This window comes from Halichoeres trimaculatus, unplaced genomic scaffold, assembly GCF_033239565.1.
Source record: "Halichoeres trimaculatus isolate MK-OKI-2021-1 unplaced genomic scaffold, fHalTri1.1 fHalTri1_scaffold_3, whole genome shotgun sequence".
NCBI lineage: Eukaryota > Metazoa > Chordata > Actinopteri > Labriformes > Labridae > Halichoeres > Halichoeres trimaculatus.
In genome coordinates, this window is record NW_027437181.1 from 20,526,652 (window position 1) to 20,545,598 (window position 18,947).

The 18,947-nt window shown below is 41.1% G+C and overlaps 1 protein-coding gene across 1 annotated transcript in view; it reads left to right on the forward strand.

Moving 5' to 3' along the window:
- furina (furin (paired basic amino acid cleaving enzyme) a) overlaps positions 1–18,947 on the forward strand; it is a 91,093-nt gene that overhangs the window by 37,634 nt on the left and 34,512 nt on the right. The window contains exons 3-6 of the mRNA XM_074666083.1: positions 6,055–6,153; positions 12,350–12,445; positions 16,629–16,757; positions 17,037–17,113. Of these exons, the coding sequence (XP_074522184.1) occupies positions 6,055–6,153; positions 12,350–12,445; positions 16,629–16,757; positions 17,037–17,113 (401 nt within the window). The remainder of the gene's footprint in view (positions 1–6,054; positions 6,154–12,349; positions 12,446–16,628; positions 16,758–17,036; positions 17,114–18,947) is intronic.

Here is an 18,947-nt window from a genome sequence, read left to right on the forward strand (position 1 = left end):
CGTCCACTCCATAAAGTCGGGGTGTGCTGCAGTAGATGAGCTGTTGTACTAATGCAGCGGCCCAGGAGGATGGAGCAAAAAGGCAGGAAATCTTTTTTTGGAATAGAAAAGAAATACTGCTTTATGAAGCTGTAATCTCCCAAACAACAAGAATTAGTATTTATTGAGTCATTGAGTTTGATTTTGGTGTTTACCATGGTACAGTACTGACATTCACTCTGTACCTAAGAGTTAATAAGTAATAAAAGTGTCACTGCGTTTCCAAGAATTGCATCACATTAGTGTCCATCAACATTAAGGCTCTGGCAGTGTTGGCAACAAGTAAACATCCTGGTTCCCTGAAATGATGCAGGACCCTATCAGCAGGGGTTGTCAGGAAGCCGAAGCTGTCCAAGATTTAAATAAAAAAATGACTGCAAATGTAACAGAACTGTATGCACCTGTATCACCTCCATCTACACTGATGCACACACAACATTCCAGCACCAAAATCATTCAGGGGACTTTTTTAAGGGGCTTCCTTAACCTGAACATGTAACAAGCTCTACCTTTTAATTCTACCATTGTGCCAGCGTTGTTTCACAAGCCAGGATATTTCTGATCCGTGCTGTTCAAAGGTGAATCAGTGTGGTAACACCGGGGGAACGTGGTGTTTTGTTTTTTTTTTTGCTGTATTTGTTCAGCGTAAATAGATATGCACCTTGACTTGTACATGTGGTGACTTTTAAACCTCAGCATTATTAAATCAACAAGAGAGCCCCACAGTAGAGGAGGAGGAGGAGAAGGAGGGGGTCGAGGACATTTACGATTTGGAAGAAGAGTGAAAGCAGCACAAAAGTTTCTGACCTTTTTTGTAAGTTAAATCATTTTTAGTACATGTTTGTGCTGTTGCTTTGATGGAAAAAAGGTCACGAGTTAATTTTGAATGCTTTTATCAATGGATGAAACTATTAGAATACCAGTGCCCCTTTGCACCATGCCCACAATCTGCAGTTTATATCAGAATAGTTTAATCAAAATAGCTCTCTATGGTATTGCAAACAACTTAAAAAGTGTATTTTTATAGTACAATATATATGATTTTATATTAGGTACCCAAATGAAGGTTCCACAAGCCGCAAAGTCTCATGAGAGCAGGGTAATAAAAGCAGAATGATTTTCTAGATGGGTAAAAAACTTTCCTCGATTTCCTGCTTTTTTTGTAATGCTGGACGATAGCAAAGTTGCAGAGAGAAGCGGGAATGTGGGAAGCAGAGCTAGAGGCTTTCACCCATGAGAAAAAGTCTGTGGGCTTTGCAAGTGAACAGACTCGACCTGTGGGGGGAAGTGATTTAATTTTGGTGCCATGAAGGTACAGAGATTAGGACTGGGTGACTGATAGGAAGGTTGCAGGAGTGGGAATGCTACATATCTGCAAACGGCAGGGAACATGGCACAGGGTAATCTGATGGAAGCAGACAAAGTTATTTGCTTCACAAGTCGACAAGATGGAACAAAAGTTAGACTCAAGGAGATATCATATCAACCATCAGGGGGAAAAACAGAAACAGCAGAGCTTTTACAGACCAATGAATATGTTTAAATAATATGTGAATTTAATTTTTTGAAGTTTTGTTTTTGAATATTTGATGTGCCTGATTAAATACACATGATAAGGAGGAGTCTTTTCTGTGCTTAATTTAATAAAGACACCCCAGCTGCAGCACAGCCTTCTCTGCTCCACACCTCAACTTGCTTCAACTGAGACGTGCACCATACCTGACTAGCTCTGTATCTTGACAAGCACCAAACTCTAACTTTTTCCACTCCTTGAAATGCGCAATAGTGCAAAAGCTGGTTCAGTGCTGCTTGCAGCCCTTGATGAAACATCGAACCATGTACTGAGCTATGTGCTGTCGAGTCTTTATCCAAAGCACTAATACTGGAGTCAGTGGGGTATTTCCAAGCTGTCCTCCCTAATTAAATGCTCCATATGTCAGCATGCTATTTAATCCGCTTGTTTTTGTCAACACCATTCAAAGAGCTAATCTAACAACTTCAGAACAATCAAGGTGGACATAAAGACCGCTAAGAATCATAATCTGTACTTTCTGTCTAAACACAGCTGAGGAAGGTGACCAGCGGTGTGTTTAGGACAGACAGCAGGTTGATAAATAAAGACGCCTTGGTTTGCCTTTTAAGGCTTTATAAACTCCACAGTTTACTGCAACATTATTTACATATACTTTGTCAAATTCCACTTCATCTGCACCTGTACACATCTCTGTGATGCAGCTTGTTTTCTTATCAAGTGCATATGAAAACAAGATGCCAAATTAATTCTGGAGGGTTAATGAGCAGAGCGGCAGAATGGCTTCCCCTGGGCAAATAATGATGGGGGAAACAATGGAGAGAGAAAATGTAATAATGACATGAGCTTGGCTGAAAGGCTGACCAGCTGTGCAAACCCTTTTTCAGGTGTGAGTGGGGTTAGCCCAGGCTGCTGTGCAGTGCTTTAACAGAAACTTGTTGCTTCTGTTTATCTGCCTGTGTGACCTCTTAGCAGTGAGTAAATAGTTTGGCATCATTAGATAATAAGATATGGAACTATTTAAGTCAGCTGTATTGTTTTTAAGTCTCTGTTATCATTAATTCAGCTTATCTCCAGCTGCTGATGCAGAAACAAACAGGATTCCACCCAATGACCTTAAGCCTCAAAATCAAGCGCCGTTTAATATCAAATAACATTGTTTTCCTCAGTTTGATTGCAGTAACAGCTTCTTCGAGTGTAATAACCATAATCCACAGGCTTTGTTCTTGACCTCCACGCCCTCATATGGAAATCACTTTGATATCATTCTACTGCAGCCCCCTAAACCCGCTTTCATAATCTGTCTCCAGACGTTGTTTGTCTCTTTGTAAAGCATAATTGCGTCAACAATCACAAGAGACAAGACACCAGACCCTTTCTGATAAAGGTTACCTTTCCCACAAGGTAAACTTGGTAGGCGAGGAGGGAGCAAACATGCAAACAAACTGGCAGACAGTGAATTTCCACCGCCTGTTACTATGCATTTTAATGAAGTTGATGGATTAATGCTTCACTTCAGTAATAGGCCACTCAGAGAGCCCCGGTTAAGCCCGATGTGCTCTATCAGTGCTGAGCTTATCACATCAGTAATGGTCACTCACAAGCCCCCATCCGTCTTTTTCCACATCACTTTTCCATCTGAACATCTTTGTAGTGAATGGCCTTTTTTCCAGGCGAGAGCAGTCAGAGCCCACCATAACAATGTTGTCTTGAGATAAAATGCCTGAAAAAATAAGCACTTAAGTGTTGTTGCTGATTGCCAGATGAGGATTGAGCTGCAGGGCAGACATTAAGCAGGAGGGGAAAAAGACCTGTGTGTTTGGGGGGGTGAGTTTATGTGGGTGCGCATACGTTTGAAACACTTGAGCTGTTTTTATTGTTAGGTCAATTTTGTCACTGCAGGTGTATCTGTACACAATCATGCAAGTATACTACATGTTGTTTTCTTGTTTTTGTGATCTTGGATCAAGTCTCTCCTCTCTGCGGTTGCTATGACTTTACTGTTGGTTTTGGCCATTTTGGTGCTGTATTAACTTGGGCTATTGAAATTGTAGATGAAAAGTTGCTTTTTTTTCCTAAAACTTGATCCTCCATCAATAAACAGATACTAAAAGAAGTGAATTCCCTTTAAATTTCCAAGAAGTGCTGATAAACTGTGTAAGAAGTTGAAAAAGTAAACCTTTGAATACCAGACTTTGCTGTAAATCACTTAAATACATGATTCATAGCAAATTTCAGGCATTCTTTTTGAACAGAACCCCCCACATTTTTAGATTTAACAGCTTTTCTTTTGACAACCTCCAGATGTGTGTCTGCTTGCTATACTTTCAACATGGCTTTGTTTAAAAGCAAAGACAGCAATTAAGAGAAAAAGAAAGTGGTTTTTCAGTTGTCAAAAAGTTAAGTGGCTCTGTTACATAAAACTCACCATGTGCCGTGCTGTCACAAAACTTTGTTGATGCTGCTTCTTTTGGACACATTGGGGTCTGTTTCCTTCAGAGGATTGCACAGCATAGTTCCTCACAGAATGATGAGTTTACAGGGATCTTGTTTCTCTCTGATTCTAATTTTCTTGGCACTGAATCTTGATCTATCTACTTAAAAAATGGTCAGACTGCTTTGTTTTTGCAGAGGACGTACTATCATTAACTACTAAAAGTTTTCTTTGGGGTATTATGCCAAAAAGAAAACTGCACAAATAGCTTTGCCGATTTCAGCTGGAGTTAGATATTATTGAAACACTGGAGCAGTATGGTAAATGTCAAATGGACCAGTACTTATACAGCGCTTTTCTGGTCTTTCTGGCCACTCAAAGTGTTTTACACTGCTAGTCTTATTCAACCAATTACACTACTTTCACATACTGATGGCAGTGGTTTCTAGGAACTTATCAATTTTTAACTGATACATTCGCACCCATCCATACACCACTGACCAACAGTGGGAGCAATTCAAGGTGCATTGTCTTGCTCAAGGACACTTTGGCATGTGACTGCAGGAGCTGGAATCAAACCTTCCAGTTAAGAGGCGACAACTCTACCATTGAGTCACAGCTGCCCCGGCCGCACATTGGCTGAAATCCCATTGGAGTTTGTTTTTGAGTGTATCTTTTCATTGGTGTAAGCTCTGTTTAGAGTTGCTTAATGGATTCTGTTTCAACACCCCACCCATGTCTTTGATCAGTGTCCCACCTCCCCGGCTCTTATCTGAGGCGACACAATGGACCAACAACCTGCTCTCTTTCTTCTCTCTCTCAGAGGAGGGACCATCAGCCTAGCTAATGCCTTTGGATGTCAGTGTTTCATCCCTTTTATCCTGAATTTTCTCTTTGGTCTCATTCTTAAATGGTTTCACACTCACGGCGGCCGTCCCACCTCTCGGCTGAATATCACTGTAAAGTGCTTCCTCCCTCTTGATTATTGGCTCCCCTATTGTCCACTGCCTTTGTGTGCAGGGCCTTTCTGTGTCAGCCTGCCTTGGATCGGCCTGTTTACTGTGATTAAATGGGAGCAGGGGAGGTTGGGGGGCTGAGCCGTGACTCTTCTGGAGTGTAGGAAAGTTACTGAACACACTGCAGTACTTAAGTTCTACATCAACCTTTGCTGGAACGAAACAAATCCTCTGTGTTTCTGTTGTTTTTACACCAAATCTTCAGGTTTTTGTTACCCATAATTACAATCTGTGTTCAGAGCTAATTGTGTTTATGACTCACAATTTTAACTCTAATTCCCCATTTTCTTTTTAGTGAAATCATTAATTAACAGTTCAGAGCATATGGAGCTGTAAACTCCATGTGAGCACTTTCAAAGAAGTTATTAGCTGGCTGCTAAACGCTGCCTTTAAAAATGTTTCTTTGGAGTGTGTTTTCATAAAGGTTTCATGGGAATGTGGATCATATATTGGACATCCCACAGGGGAACATGTTTGTCCGTTTAATGGTGTCAGGACTCTGAGTCTGGTATTGGGAATAAAAATGAAAATGGGCTTTTCTGTTTGTGAGCACACCTTTTACTGGCTGGTGCAGCTCATTAGCCTCACTTGGCACCACAAAATGCAGGAAAAATTGAGAAAAATGATTAGTGCTGGCAATGGTGGCAGAGGGATTCATAATGCTCATATACCCTAAGTATAATTTGGCTGTGGAGGAAAGGGCAATCCAATGTTCATGGATCCTTCTTGAGGCTTCTTAAACTGAAATAAAATGAGGCCTCTTCTGAATACCTTCATATTGCTTTGGGTCCATAGATATTGGAAAAATGACTCAGCGGTACTGTATTCTCCGATGTTGATAGTTTTACAATGGGAATTGAGGAACAGCCAGCATCCCTCAAGTGGTTGTACACCTCATTGAAGCTTTTATCACAAGAAGAGGTGTTATCAGATTATAGAGAGCGGGGGAGGGAGGGAGTCTCTTGTGTGTTTTCTTGTGTGAGATCTGTCTTTGAGTGATAATTGATCCTATCTCTGTCTTTTTTTTTTTTTAGGTTTTTGGTGATTATTATCACTTCCGGCATCGCACACTAGCGAAAAGATCACTGTCAGATCACAGAGGGACACAAGTCCGTCTAGAAAAAGATCCTAAGGTAAGAAGTTTGTGAACTATGTGTTTGAGGATGTGGATGTGGGTGAAGTTATGTGTTGGGATGTGAAGAGAGAAAACTTGTGCGTGAGATGTAAAGACAATTTCCTGTATTCTGAGTCGTCTCTGATGGATGACTGTGGTGCTATCATTACTGCAGGTACAGTTATCAGAGCACTTCTCTTTTTTTATCAAGGTATGCATGAGGCACCATGGTCCCAGGAGTCACTGTGGTCATGTTCACACAGTGGCAAAAAGGATGTGGCCTAGTGCATTAGAAGCAGTGAGTAGCAGAGTCAGCGTTTAACCTGACTGCTGCATTTACACAAATAAAAGACTTCTACAAAGTGCTGTGACCTGACAACAGTGACAGGTGATGTCACAAAGACTACGTCCATTTATTGTACCGTCAATGATTACACCACAGGTACATTTACCAACTTAAGTCTATGTGAGTTTTTGTAATAAAATTTGAAATTTTGTGAATTAGAAAATTCTTTCAGACTTAGCAACTAAACTCTCAAGATGAAGCTCTCAGATATGATTGGTGAATTGTGTTGAAGTGTGCAGGTAGGCAGGCTGGTATTGTGTGCATCAGGTATTGTGTGCAGTACAGAGGCCCAGCAGTAACAAAGAAGAATACAGAAAGATAACAGTGACAGGGCGATGAACCAAGCCTTGAGCTCTCATTTGTCACCGTCTTTTAATGGCTGCCTCAGCGTTCACGCTGCCGGTTTCTTCTTTTCACCTAAGTGCTTGAAGGTGAGTTGTTGTTTCCCTGCAGTGCACCCTAAATACATTCACTCCTATCTGGATCTCCGTGAAACCACTTCCTCCTGCTTGGCTGATCTAATTTAAGAGGAGAAATAATATTCCTGTTTTTTCTGCCTTTCAATGGGAGAGTTCCAGTTTAGTTTGAAAATGAGCCTGTGTACTCTACCCCGCCCTTCCTTCAGGAAGGACAAAGAGAAGAGTGTGAAATTAATATTTGCAGCAGAGGGAAGAATGATTGTGTTTGTTTAAGAGGACATATAACTTAAAATAGCCCTATCTCTAGAGGGATTTTGTCAACTGGACCAACCAGATATACTACGCACACTACCACTTTGTGCAACTGAATGGTCTGTTGTGAGACAAAGCAGGCGCTCTGCTCTACATTAACAGTATTTTAGCCTCAACTGACAGTATCAGATATGTAATGCTCTGACACAAGGTTGCAAAACTGGTGAGGTTTGATCTACTACAAAATAAGACCTCAGTAATATTTAAAATTGGTCTAAGCTAATTTTGTTACAGCTACAAGTTATCATAGGGTATGTAACATTTAATGGTTAATAGTTTACAGCATTAGTGTTTAAAATCATATATTACTCAGGACAGACATTTTTAATATGTGATGAGCACTTTAAGAATAGTTTTAACAGTAGGCATCAATGTAGATCAGTGAGACATTTAAGTGTTTTAAGTTAGCAGTCCTTCTGACAGCTGGCAAACCGGCAGGATAATGGGTTACAATGAACAATGAAACTGAAATAGCTTAGGCTTTGTATAAAGCAGGTTGTGATCCACTGACTCCTGTGCTTGTCTCAGACGCCTCTGCTCTTTAAATTACCAGCCGACCTGCGTAAGAACAATTTGAGAGATATTTTACACGGCCCCCACTTCCTCTGCTCTGCTAAAGACTTCCTTTTTTTTAATTCCCTATTTCCCTACTTAATCTTCACAAGTACCTGTGCGCGAATAATTGAGAATGTCAGAATTTATCTGCTGCCTGAAAAGAGTGACTGAAGCCCACCTTCATGTCTCCTCATTCAGGCCGTACATCTGCACAGAACAAGTGCAACATTCGCTTCTTGGTTAGTTTGCACCCTTGTTAGAAACGGTCCACCTCTTCTTTGGGATTTCCTCTCACGCTATGGCTTCATTTCCTGTTGCTGAATTTCTTTTTTCAGCACAGCAGCCGAGGAAAGGCGGATACCTCTTACAGAAGACCAGGACATTTTTTCAGTATCTGCTGCAGTCTTCTAGATCTTTATTTACTTTTATTTTTTATTTACAAATATTTATAAGATGTTGTTATTTATTTGAACCCCTGACTAAGAATTTTCAAAAAAAAAAAAACTTTAAGAGTTTGTGATTTAAAAATGTATGAATTCATTGAGATGCACTCATAAGTCTGACCAAAGCTTTACAGCTGTGGATCATTGCAAGTTCAACTCATATTTTCAAAAACTGAATGGTTTTTGTAGCCACAGGAAGCATTAAAAAAATTCCTGATGGGGTAATTTTCAATTCTAAAAGGCTGTCCAGGCAGCTTTTAAAGGGGTCGGGATGAGGCTCTAACAAAAGGGCTGGTAAAGAGTCTCTAATTACTAGCAAAAGCACCTGGATCTGTGCCATATCTCATAGATTGGTTGGCAGAGCTCTGTTAATGGAGCCCATTGAAGATTTAAAGCTCAGGTCTATCTGCTCCCTTAATACCTTCTACTGTCTCCTGCTCTATTATCTTGTTGCTTTGTTAGGCAGTTTGCTTCACCCCTTGTTTTTGTTTAGTTAGTCAAAAGAAACATTGAACTTAACCACCATTTGTTTGCTTGTGGTTGAGGCTCATAATTGCCAGTTCCATTACTGTGGAAGAATAGTAGCAGCTGTGACATAAAAAAGCTTGTGCATAAATCTGAACGTCTGATCTGTACTATAATTGGTGTTATGTTCCCTCGTGGTAATGATGCTTCATTTGAGGTTTCCGTGCAGCCTCAGAGGGAGGATGCCGTGTTTGTGTAACGAAGAAGGACAATTTAGTGGGTGAACAGAATGACTCGTGCTGGGATTTTTATACCTTTTTTTAGATTGTATCCTTAACTTAAAAAGTAAACAGAGTGTGAATATTAAGTCTGCATTGGAGCTGGTTGAGCAAACTAGATAGTTTTCTATTGTCAGATGTTGATTCACAGCGAAAATGCTGCTTGTCAGCTTGTGAGCTCTAAAACACACTTTTAAGGAATAAAACAAAAAATAAACAAAGTCTGTTCACATATAAGGTGCAGTAAGTCAGTTTGAGATCTGAGTTTGATTCTTACATTGTACCTATTTACTGTTTACTGAAAGGGGAAAATAACATTTTATTGATCTCAAGTTAAGACCCATAAATCAGGATTTTACATTGTACAGAACAACCATTGCCATTGTCATTAAAAAACGTGGGTATTAAGCGTAAGGCGCTATAAGGGGAGGTATGTTCCTGCAAATGGAATATGTACTTCTCCCTCACAAATAGATCAGTAAAAGTAATTACCAGACGACCACGCAGCTTTCATTAAGTTGTGTTTCCCAGGTATAATTGATTGAAAATCCCTATTGTGTAAATAGTTCCTACAGACAACCGGTTCATTAATGTGTACCATTATTTCCTTATGACTAAGACTGAGGCAGAATAGGGCTTTTCTTTGCCATGTTTTGATTGGCATTTCCAGGAATGGTGTGTGACATTAAGAGAGACTGACTTCACAAATGAGCGGGAAATATCTAAAGGTGTCTGCATTCAGAGAGAGTAGGAACTGGAGCTACTACACTGAGACTAATCTGCATCTGTTAGCTGGAAGCATGTGAGCTATGCTTAAGCAGTGTCTGCAGCACTGAAGGAGAATTCTGGTATTTCTAAAGCATTGTTCTGTATTAACATATTTTAAATGTGCAATACGCTAAGAAAAAAACACAAATCTGGTTTCCAAGAGGATGAATGTTCTCTTTGATATGGACGGACTCATATTTTTTTCCTCACTGTCCTTGAAAAACTACAAAGATGGGCCCCAGTATGGCCTAGTAGTTGGGTCGCACCCCACAAGGTTAGCTCTCGTGGATCAGCCCAACCTGTGGCCTCTTTCATGCGTGTCACTCTTAACTCTTCGAATAAAGGCATAAAAAAACTACAACAGCAATGGCAACCCTTTTTTCTCCACTCTTATCCACATTTCTAACATCGTCTTCTTGCAAAAATTGGCCTTAATTCAGGATAAAACTGAGTTTTCTGGATCAGCTGAAAAAAGGGAAGGATCATTTTTTGACAAAATGGTCTGTCTCTGATTCTATACTCAAGGTAGACCAAGGTAGCTTGTGCACAGGCATTATGTTGCTGCAAGTTTGTGTGCTGCAGAAATCCTCAGACTTTTTTATACCCTCAACACACTAAACAAGATCCTATTCCTCTTAAAGTCAGGGAGCACAGGATGCTCTCTTAAAGGTATAATCAACAAATAGTGCATTAAGATTGCGTGATTTCCCCTTTGATCCTGTGATCTACGTGTTATCGTAGAAACCGAAAGCCTGCCCTACAAAAGTGTGAAAACAAGAAGGATTTCTTGATAAGAAGCATGCGAGGAAATAGAAGTGGGGAAATGTTCATGACTTGTGACGCAAGAGGAAACCACATGAACTTTTTACAATTATGAAATTTAACCCTCCATAAAATTAACTCTTTGTCAGACAGTAGAGATCCTTTAAGCCAGTAAGGATGTTTTTATGATACAGGAAGCCTGTCTCAAAAGCTGCCTGTGGGTCTTCAAACCCACTCTGTCCTACTAATTAGCCATAGTATTACTGTCACAAAAGATTTGGTTTGAGAAACTCCAGAGACCTGAATCTCTTCTTTAGAATAGTGTATCAGATAAGAACATTTTTAATGTTTGAGGGAGGAAACTCTGCACATCCACGCTAATGTGATATCACCCATTTCAGATTTTATTGTGTATTACACAGTTTAGAATTTACAATCTTGGCTTTAAAAAAGGCATGCTAAACAGAACGGGAAAGGGCTTTCTAACAGTTTCTTACCCAAACCCATGTAATGCACTGACTTGATTTATTGTCAGATTGCTGTCGGCAGGAGAATTTAGCAGAATAAAATATAGACCCAGTAAGACACAGGCATTTTTTTCCCTGAGTATGATGGATAAGATTTTATTTCTTCCTTCCAAAAAGTCCACGGACTAAAAAAGAAAAAAAAAAGTTCAATTTTTTCTTAGACATTTTCAGTAATTCACATTCTAAGTGTATTCTGTGACAAGACTGTCAGATTGCCTGTTGGTCTAAAAATTGTCGGCTATTGTTTTTTTAGGCAATCAATCAGGACAAACCCAGACTGCTTACTTGTGATTCTCTTTCACAACTTGCAACTTTTTGCCGAAAAATGTTTGCTGACACATCCGTCTGTTTGTCAGCAGCAGTTCTTTGACTCAGAGTGTCAAAGACCCATAATTTTTCCCCTTCTAAGTGGAAAGTCTGTGTGACAAACTGCCACTGCTGTACCACGCAGTGCTGACCTCATTCTCCCTGTAAGACTTCAGTCTGAAACGTCTCCACCACAAATACCAGTTAAGAGATCAACAGACATGAACCCTCTCACAAGAAACCTCTGTGCTCCTTAAGGAAAGATGAATTATTTCATTACAGTGTTTTATTATTCTAGTGTTGAATTGGCATCGCTTCAGTGTTGCAGCTAATGTGACCTTCATTACTTCTTTCCCGCTCTTCCTCTTGTGTCTCTAGTGATCTGCAGCAAGAGAGGGAGAGAGGTGCTCTGTGATTCACTCGTCCTTCACATCAGGTGCTCCGTCCTTGCGGCAGGCAGCTCTCTGTCTTCTTTCACTGACATATTTAGTTTCTTTTCTGGTCCATTCGGCCATTTTGCATTGAAGCAAACATGAATCTGCAGAGGAAGTAAGATGCAGGGCTTATTTTCCCCGTATGCAATCTGCCTCAGTCAACACTTTCTGCAGGAGCTCACACATTAGGAGAGCCGGCTGTGGACTGGCTTGCTTTTGTGTTGTTAGACTAGTACTGAAATAGTTCTTCTGTGTGCCAGTCAATGGTCTGCATGTTTAGATTTTGTCCGTCAGCATATCAGATCCTGGTCTATCTCATACTGATCCAGGTATTTTAATAAGTCATGTGGAGTTTATCAGCGGGTCTCATTAGTGAGGAGTCCTCAGCACCCCTCTGCCTCCAATCTCACTCTGTACCGCTACCCTGCTGAGATTTTGATCCTCATTTGTTGTCACCACGACCCTAATGTCCTGTACTTAATTATTTCTTGTTCTGTTTTCACAGCCGGGGATTCTTTCTTACCTGAGCATCACACTTTTTTATGTTTTAGTTGCTGATTTTAATTCTCATTTTTGTGCGTTTCTACACTCCTTGTTTAGGTGACTTGGGCGGAGCAACAGGTGTCAAAACGCAGGAAAAAGAGGGATGCCTACGTGGAGCCTTTGGATCCTAAATTCAGAGACCAGTGGTACCTGGTGAGTACCAAGCAGCAACCTCTGGTCTAAGAATGTGAAACAATGTGGAAGTGCTAAAATCTGCTGTTTCTCAAGTGTCCACTTGAGGCTGGCTGTGGAAATGCCAGAAGTCACATACACACCAAGCCAAAAAAAAAGTCATTTTCACAGCAGAAATAAACCTATTTACAGCCTGGTTCAAAAAACGTCTCCTGTCTGAATCACTAATTTCACTATCGGCACACACTTTATGGGGGGTGATTTTTTTTCTACCTCAGCAGTTTAGAGGATATTAATATCGCAAGCTCCCCAATTAGAGGCACAGCTCAGCTCAAGTGACTGACTGTGGCTGTACCCCAAGCCCCCACTTCCAATATGGCCGCGGTAGCTGATTTCCTTCAAAATTACGTTTCAGAAACAGTCGGGCGACGTCGGTGAGACTACTTCCATTAATCATACAGTCCATGGTGTCTTGTTTGCTGAAGACGCAGCAAAACTCAGGAGTTACTACAGCAGAAAGCTTCAGGGTGAACATTACAACAGCAGACAGTCACTCACTGAGCATCTTGGGCTTCTGAATTGCATCCTCTTTTAAATTGATGGTTGACTTAAATCCATCCACAGAAACAAAGGGAGAAAGCAGAGACAGTGGAAGTGAATCACTTTGACATGCTCTTGTTCTCACTTGATTGATTTTCACGTTCGACTTGGAAAATGTCACTGATACGTTGGCCTGTAAGAAGCAGCTGTAACAACCCCTGAGATTTTCACTTCAGCTTTACTCTTCCTTCAATTACCTTGGATGCTCCAGGCAGGAGAAGATTCACACTGATGCAAAACAGACTTGCATCACCAGTAGTTCAAATGTCTGAGCTCTGACAAAGGCACACAGACTTCCCTTGTTGGAGTAGTTAGTGGCAGCTTGAAAGACAAATAAAAGCCTGCCGGCTGGTTTTTAAATGCGTCTAGATGTCATGGGTTCTGACTTCAGTCACAAGAGTTGAAAGTAGATGACTGACACTGTAGTACAACCTGTATGGGATTCAATTTATTTTGGGACTGAGAGCACAACCAATGATCATTTTTCTGTGGATCAACCACATATAATCCCATTTGATTAATAAATCTCTAAAATTTCTAAAAACAAGTATTAAAAACACCCATTTTCTAGCTTGAGCTGGCTGCCCAGGTTTGAATACAACCTCTGGCCTCTGTCCACCATTGTCTTTCCCTGTTTCCTGATCTTCCTGATCCAGTCGGAGAGGCTATCCTCACAAAAAAGATCAATCTTTAAGGGAAATAATACATTTTTCTCCCTCTGCATGCTCCTACAACCGGCCAGCTGCAGAGTCCATAAGTTGACTGTGCATGGTGAGCCTTACTCACTGTTACAATCAATTTCTGTTTGAGGCTGGCGGCAGCCCATGAGGTCGTGAGCTCATTAAACAACAAAAGACATTGAAACTGGAGCAGCACCTTTTTTATTCTCAGATCCTTTCCACTAGTGGGATGAGCTGAGCCCTGAGCAGGAGGAAAAATGTCATGAATTCAACTTTTACCGATAATAACGTGTATATGTAAGGCATTAACAAAATTTAAAAGCCACATCACATGGCTGGCTGGCATTGATTCTGTTCAAAAGTTAGTAATTTGTTTTGGATCGTTGTTTAGAATTTTAATATTTTTCATCGTTAGGTTTAATGCAATATGAAAATCATCAGAACCCTTATAGTACCCTGAGACAATTCAACCTGTCACTGCCTGACTTACACTCACCGGCCACTTTATTAGATACACCTTGCTAGTACCAGGTTGGACCCCCTTTGCCTTCAGAACTGCCTTAATCCTTCATGGCATAGATTCAACAAGGTAGTGGAAACGTTCCTCATAGTTTGGTCCATATTGACATGATAGCATCACACAGTTGCTGCAGATTTGTAGGCTGAACATCCATGATGAGAATCTCCTGTTCCACCACATCCCAAAGGTGCTCCATTGTATTGAGATCTGGGGACTGTGGAGGCCATTTGAGTACAATGAACTCATTGACATGTTCAAAAAAAAACAGTCTGAGATGATTCCAGCTTTATGACATGGAGCGTTATCCTGCTGGAAGTAGCCATCAGAAAATGGGTACACTCATAAAGGGATGGACATGGTCAGCAACAATACTCAGGTAGGCTGTGGACTTTAAACCATGCTCAGTTGGTACTAAGGGGCCCAAAGTGTGCCAAGAAAATATCCCCCACACCATCACACCACCATCATCAGCCTGAACTGTTGATACAAGGCAGGATGGATCCATGCTTTCATGTTGTTGATGCCAAATTCTGACCCCACCATCTGAACGTTGCAGCAAAAATCCAGACTCATCAGACCAGGCAACGTTTTTCCAATCTTCTATTGTCCAATTTTGGTGAGCCTGTGCAAAATGCCTGACTTTCCTGTTCTCAGCTGACAGGAGTATCACCTGGTGTGATCTTCTGCTGCTGTAGTCCATCTGTCTCAAGGTTGGACATGTTGTGCGTTCAGAGATGCTCTTCTGCAGACCTCGGCTGTAACAAGTGGTTATTTGAGTTACTGTTGCCTTTCTATCAGCTCGAACCAGTCTGGCCATTCTCCTCTAACCTTGGGCATCAACAAGGCATTTTCGCCCACAAAACTGCTGCTCACTGGATATTTTCTCTTTTTCTGACCATTCTTTGTAAAGATATGGTTGTGCATGAAAATCCCTGTAGATCAGCAGTTTCTGGAGTACTCAGACCAGCCCCTCTGGCACCAACAACCATACCACATTCAAAGTCACTTAAATCACCTTTCTTCTCCATCCTGATGCTCGGTTCGAACTGCAGCAGATCGTCTTGACCAGGTCTACATGCCTAAATGCACTGAGTTGCTGTGATTGGCTGATTATAAATTTGCGTTAACGAGCAGTTTGAAAGGTGTACCTAATAAAGTGGCTGATGAGTGTATATCCCTGATGTGACTGAATTTACTTTCAGTTTTAATAGCTCAGCCCATCTGATATCAAAATTATCAGCTTTTAATTTCTAAAGTCCTGACTCAGCTTCCACGCTCCTTGCAATATAGGTTTTGTGGATAACAAGCCCTGAACAGAAAAAATATGTGTGTGTTTAGAAATAAAAAGATAAAAAAACAAAGATTTCAGAAGTGAGCTGCCTGTCTTCTGGCACTGGAGGAAAATGTGACGGGGCCTCATTAAAATCAAACCTGGCCATCCAGAAGAGAACGTGGGTGGATCTGTGTGCCAGAGCGGCCTTCATAGACAGATGCTAATGGTCAGCATCTGCTGTTGAAATTAATATTTTAGTGTTTTTCTGATATTCATCTAAATGATGAGACAGATTTTCTCCAACTGATAAATCATCAGAAATTATTGGCAAGACTCACAACAGAGATCATACGTAGAAGATCAAGCTTGCAGTCTGTAGAGGGAATCCTAACATTAAGGGAAAAGAAAATAGTCTTAAAAAGATGGCATTATTCAGATGAGACCTTGCACATGCCTTTTTAGATTTATTAGATACTCAGAATGTCGGCAGCAAAAAGGCATTTAGATTCTGAATCAGCATTGCAGGTCACAGCTTTTAGCTTTAATTGATTTTCCTCTTGATGGTTTGAGTGTGAACGACGTTACAAGGTTGTGAAAGGAACCTGATCCTGGGTGATGGATTTCAATTTCAAGGGTCTGAAATCAGGGAGGAAACCTGTGGCAGCTGGTACATCTGACATATTATGTGATGATACTTTTTATTGAGAAGAGCTTTGAACTTGGTAAAAAGTGGGCATGGCTTTTGACCAAAGGTCAACTTAAATGTCGAAAGCATATCAGAAAGCATACAGAATCATGGCTGGGAGCCATTGCTGGGCTTGATTTTAATAATAAATGCAACACAGCAGGCATGCACTGATGCCTTCAGTATAGATAAATCTTTAGTATCCCGATGATATCTTTCCTCCACTCATTGAGGAACGTTAGTGTTTCACTGAAGAATGACTGAAATTCAATAAGCAGCACACTTTTCCCTGATGCTTCACTCTTCATCTAAATGTCTTAAATGATTGCCCTCTTTTTCTGGAGTGAGACCTTCAGGATTTAGTTAAAAGCACCGTCCTGTCAGCTCTCAGGTGTCTCTCGGATAAATTAGATTCCATCTAAGTTATTTGCTCTCTCCATCCTCAGCACAACAGCAACCACCGTGACCTGAATGCCAAAGCTGCGTGGCAGTTGGGCTACACAGGTAAAGGGGTGGTGGTGTCCATCCTGGATGATGGCATAGAGAAGAACCATCCAGACCTGAGCCAGAACTACGTGAGTAAGACGCTGAAATGAGCTGAAACAGTCAGGATTTTATTTTAATGCAGGAGCTACTTTAATATTGCAGCAAACAGAATAAAGATAAGAACAGAATAAATAGAGCAGATTTTGAATTAAAGATAGTGTCTTCCTGGAGCTGAGATGAGATGGATTTTAAGAATCATTTCCAGACAGACAAATTTGCAAGTTTAATATTTGACAGATTTTAGATACCCAGGAACTAAGTAAAAGCTTATTTTTCTCTGACTCTGATAGCTTTTCTATTTCTCTCAGGACCCTGATGCCAGCTACGACGTGAACGATGGTGACCCAGATCCACAGCCTCGATACACTCAGCTCAATGACAACAGGTAGAAACTTTCACAGGCAAATTGATTGCCACTTTTTTTTTGTCCTCCGGCCTTCCCTGAAACCACACGCTTGTCTCCTCTAAATGCTGGTTGCAAGTCGAAACCACGCCAGGGATGAAAGACCACGTGTTCATTAATTCTTCCCCCTCACTGTCTGATAGCTGACAGCTGATGTGTAAATAGGCCAGTGGCTGTTTATCACCCACTGCTGAGTCAAAGGGCGACATTTATGTGAAACAAACTAATTAAAGGCCAGAGCCTCTGGGGTTGGTTTTGTCCAAGACATTTTAATTTTTTTTTCATTTCATGCTTTTCACTTCCAAAAAATGTACAATTACTTCCTCATAAAAAGCTTGTCCCCAACTTAGAGTCTGTGGATTTGTTTTAGCCTCTTAAATCAATCAGGCACCACCAGGGCATTTCTGCATCCAGGGCAAGTCGAGTAAATCTAGACAAGGATTAAGGTGGCGTGTGAAGAAAACAGCTTTATTGCAGTGGCCTCTGCTGATGACATTAAGAGTTGTTTACCACCACAGTGATGCTGCACAGAGAATTGATTGAATTAAGTTCATCAGCATTAATGAATTAGCAAAGCCCTTGGCACTCATCTGCCTTCATTCCCACCACCTGCCTCCTTTTGACTTTAATTTTTTGATATGCTCTAATCGGCTGTTTGCGGGCCACTGGCATGCCTGAGAGACTTTTTTTAATTTCAGGGCCTACCATGATTAGTAGTGATATGCAGTGAAGGTTAAAGTCCTGCATACACAGGAATCAAACATCCCCAGCTGAGGAAGGAACAAGGGGGCTTCAGATGTGAAGACCTGAGAGAGACGTCCAGAGCTGCAGAATGACCCCAAGTTACTGTAATCATGCCAACAGTGAATCAAAACTTTGATAGTGAAAAAAAAATAAATAAATCGCATGCTGATTGAAGGAGGTGTGTAATCATTTTAGCTCTCAAAATGTATACTGCTTTAAAGAGGAACCAAACACTCAGTTATCAGTAAAAGTTCCCCTAAACATGGAAACAGTTCAAATAATATGCTTTTGCTTTTTATTTCAGTCTAAATTAGTGCCTTTGAGATTTTGTGCCAGTGCCCCTAACGGTTTTCTCCGCCACTATCAACAAAACCCTAAATAGGGAATTTCTTGTGGAAGAATGTGGGAGAACATCCCTGTGGTGCAGCTCCACGGATCCTCAATCTGTGCCAAAGCACGCTTAAGCTCTTCTGGGGGCTTGCAGTGGCCCAGAGCCCAGCCAAGACACTCACTATTGATGTTTCCTCGTTCTGGCTGCTCCTCTCTCCAACCCGCGCTCACCTCAGCCCTTATCTCTCGCCACCCAGCTCTGTGTGTCTTCCTCATGGCAGGATGAAATGAGAGGGAGCATATTTGTTTGTTTGTGTGTGCGTGCGTGTGTGTGTGTGTGTGTGTTTGCGCGCTTATAGGTATGTATATGCGTGTGTTTGTGTGTGTGTTTCTCACACTTTGCAGCAGGCTGGTGCGGATGCATGTGTAAACAACCTGTGGGCGAGCATGAAAATGCGTAAGGTTGTGTAAGACTGTAAGTGTCTGTTCTCTGCAGAAAGCCCAACTCTGTTCACCTCCATAAAGCTGTCTTTCTTCCCAAGCATACAGGAGGCAGTGAGGATGGTTCAGCAGCAATGTAACCATTCACCCACATGTTTATCTAAGATGGCATGAGATCTAGGCGTTTCTCTTTCCAGGGTTTCCCTGAACTCCTATCAGGGCGCTTTCCAAATGTGCATTTTGGCAAAACTTATGCTTTTAGTACTTTTTTGGGATGCTGGGAAAATCCTGCACTGAATTG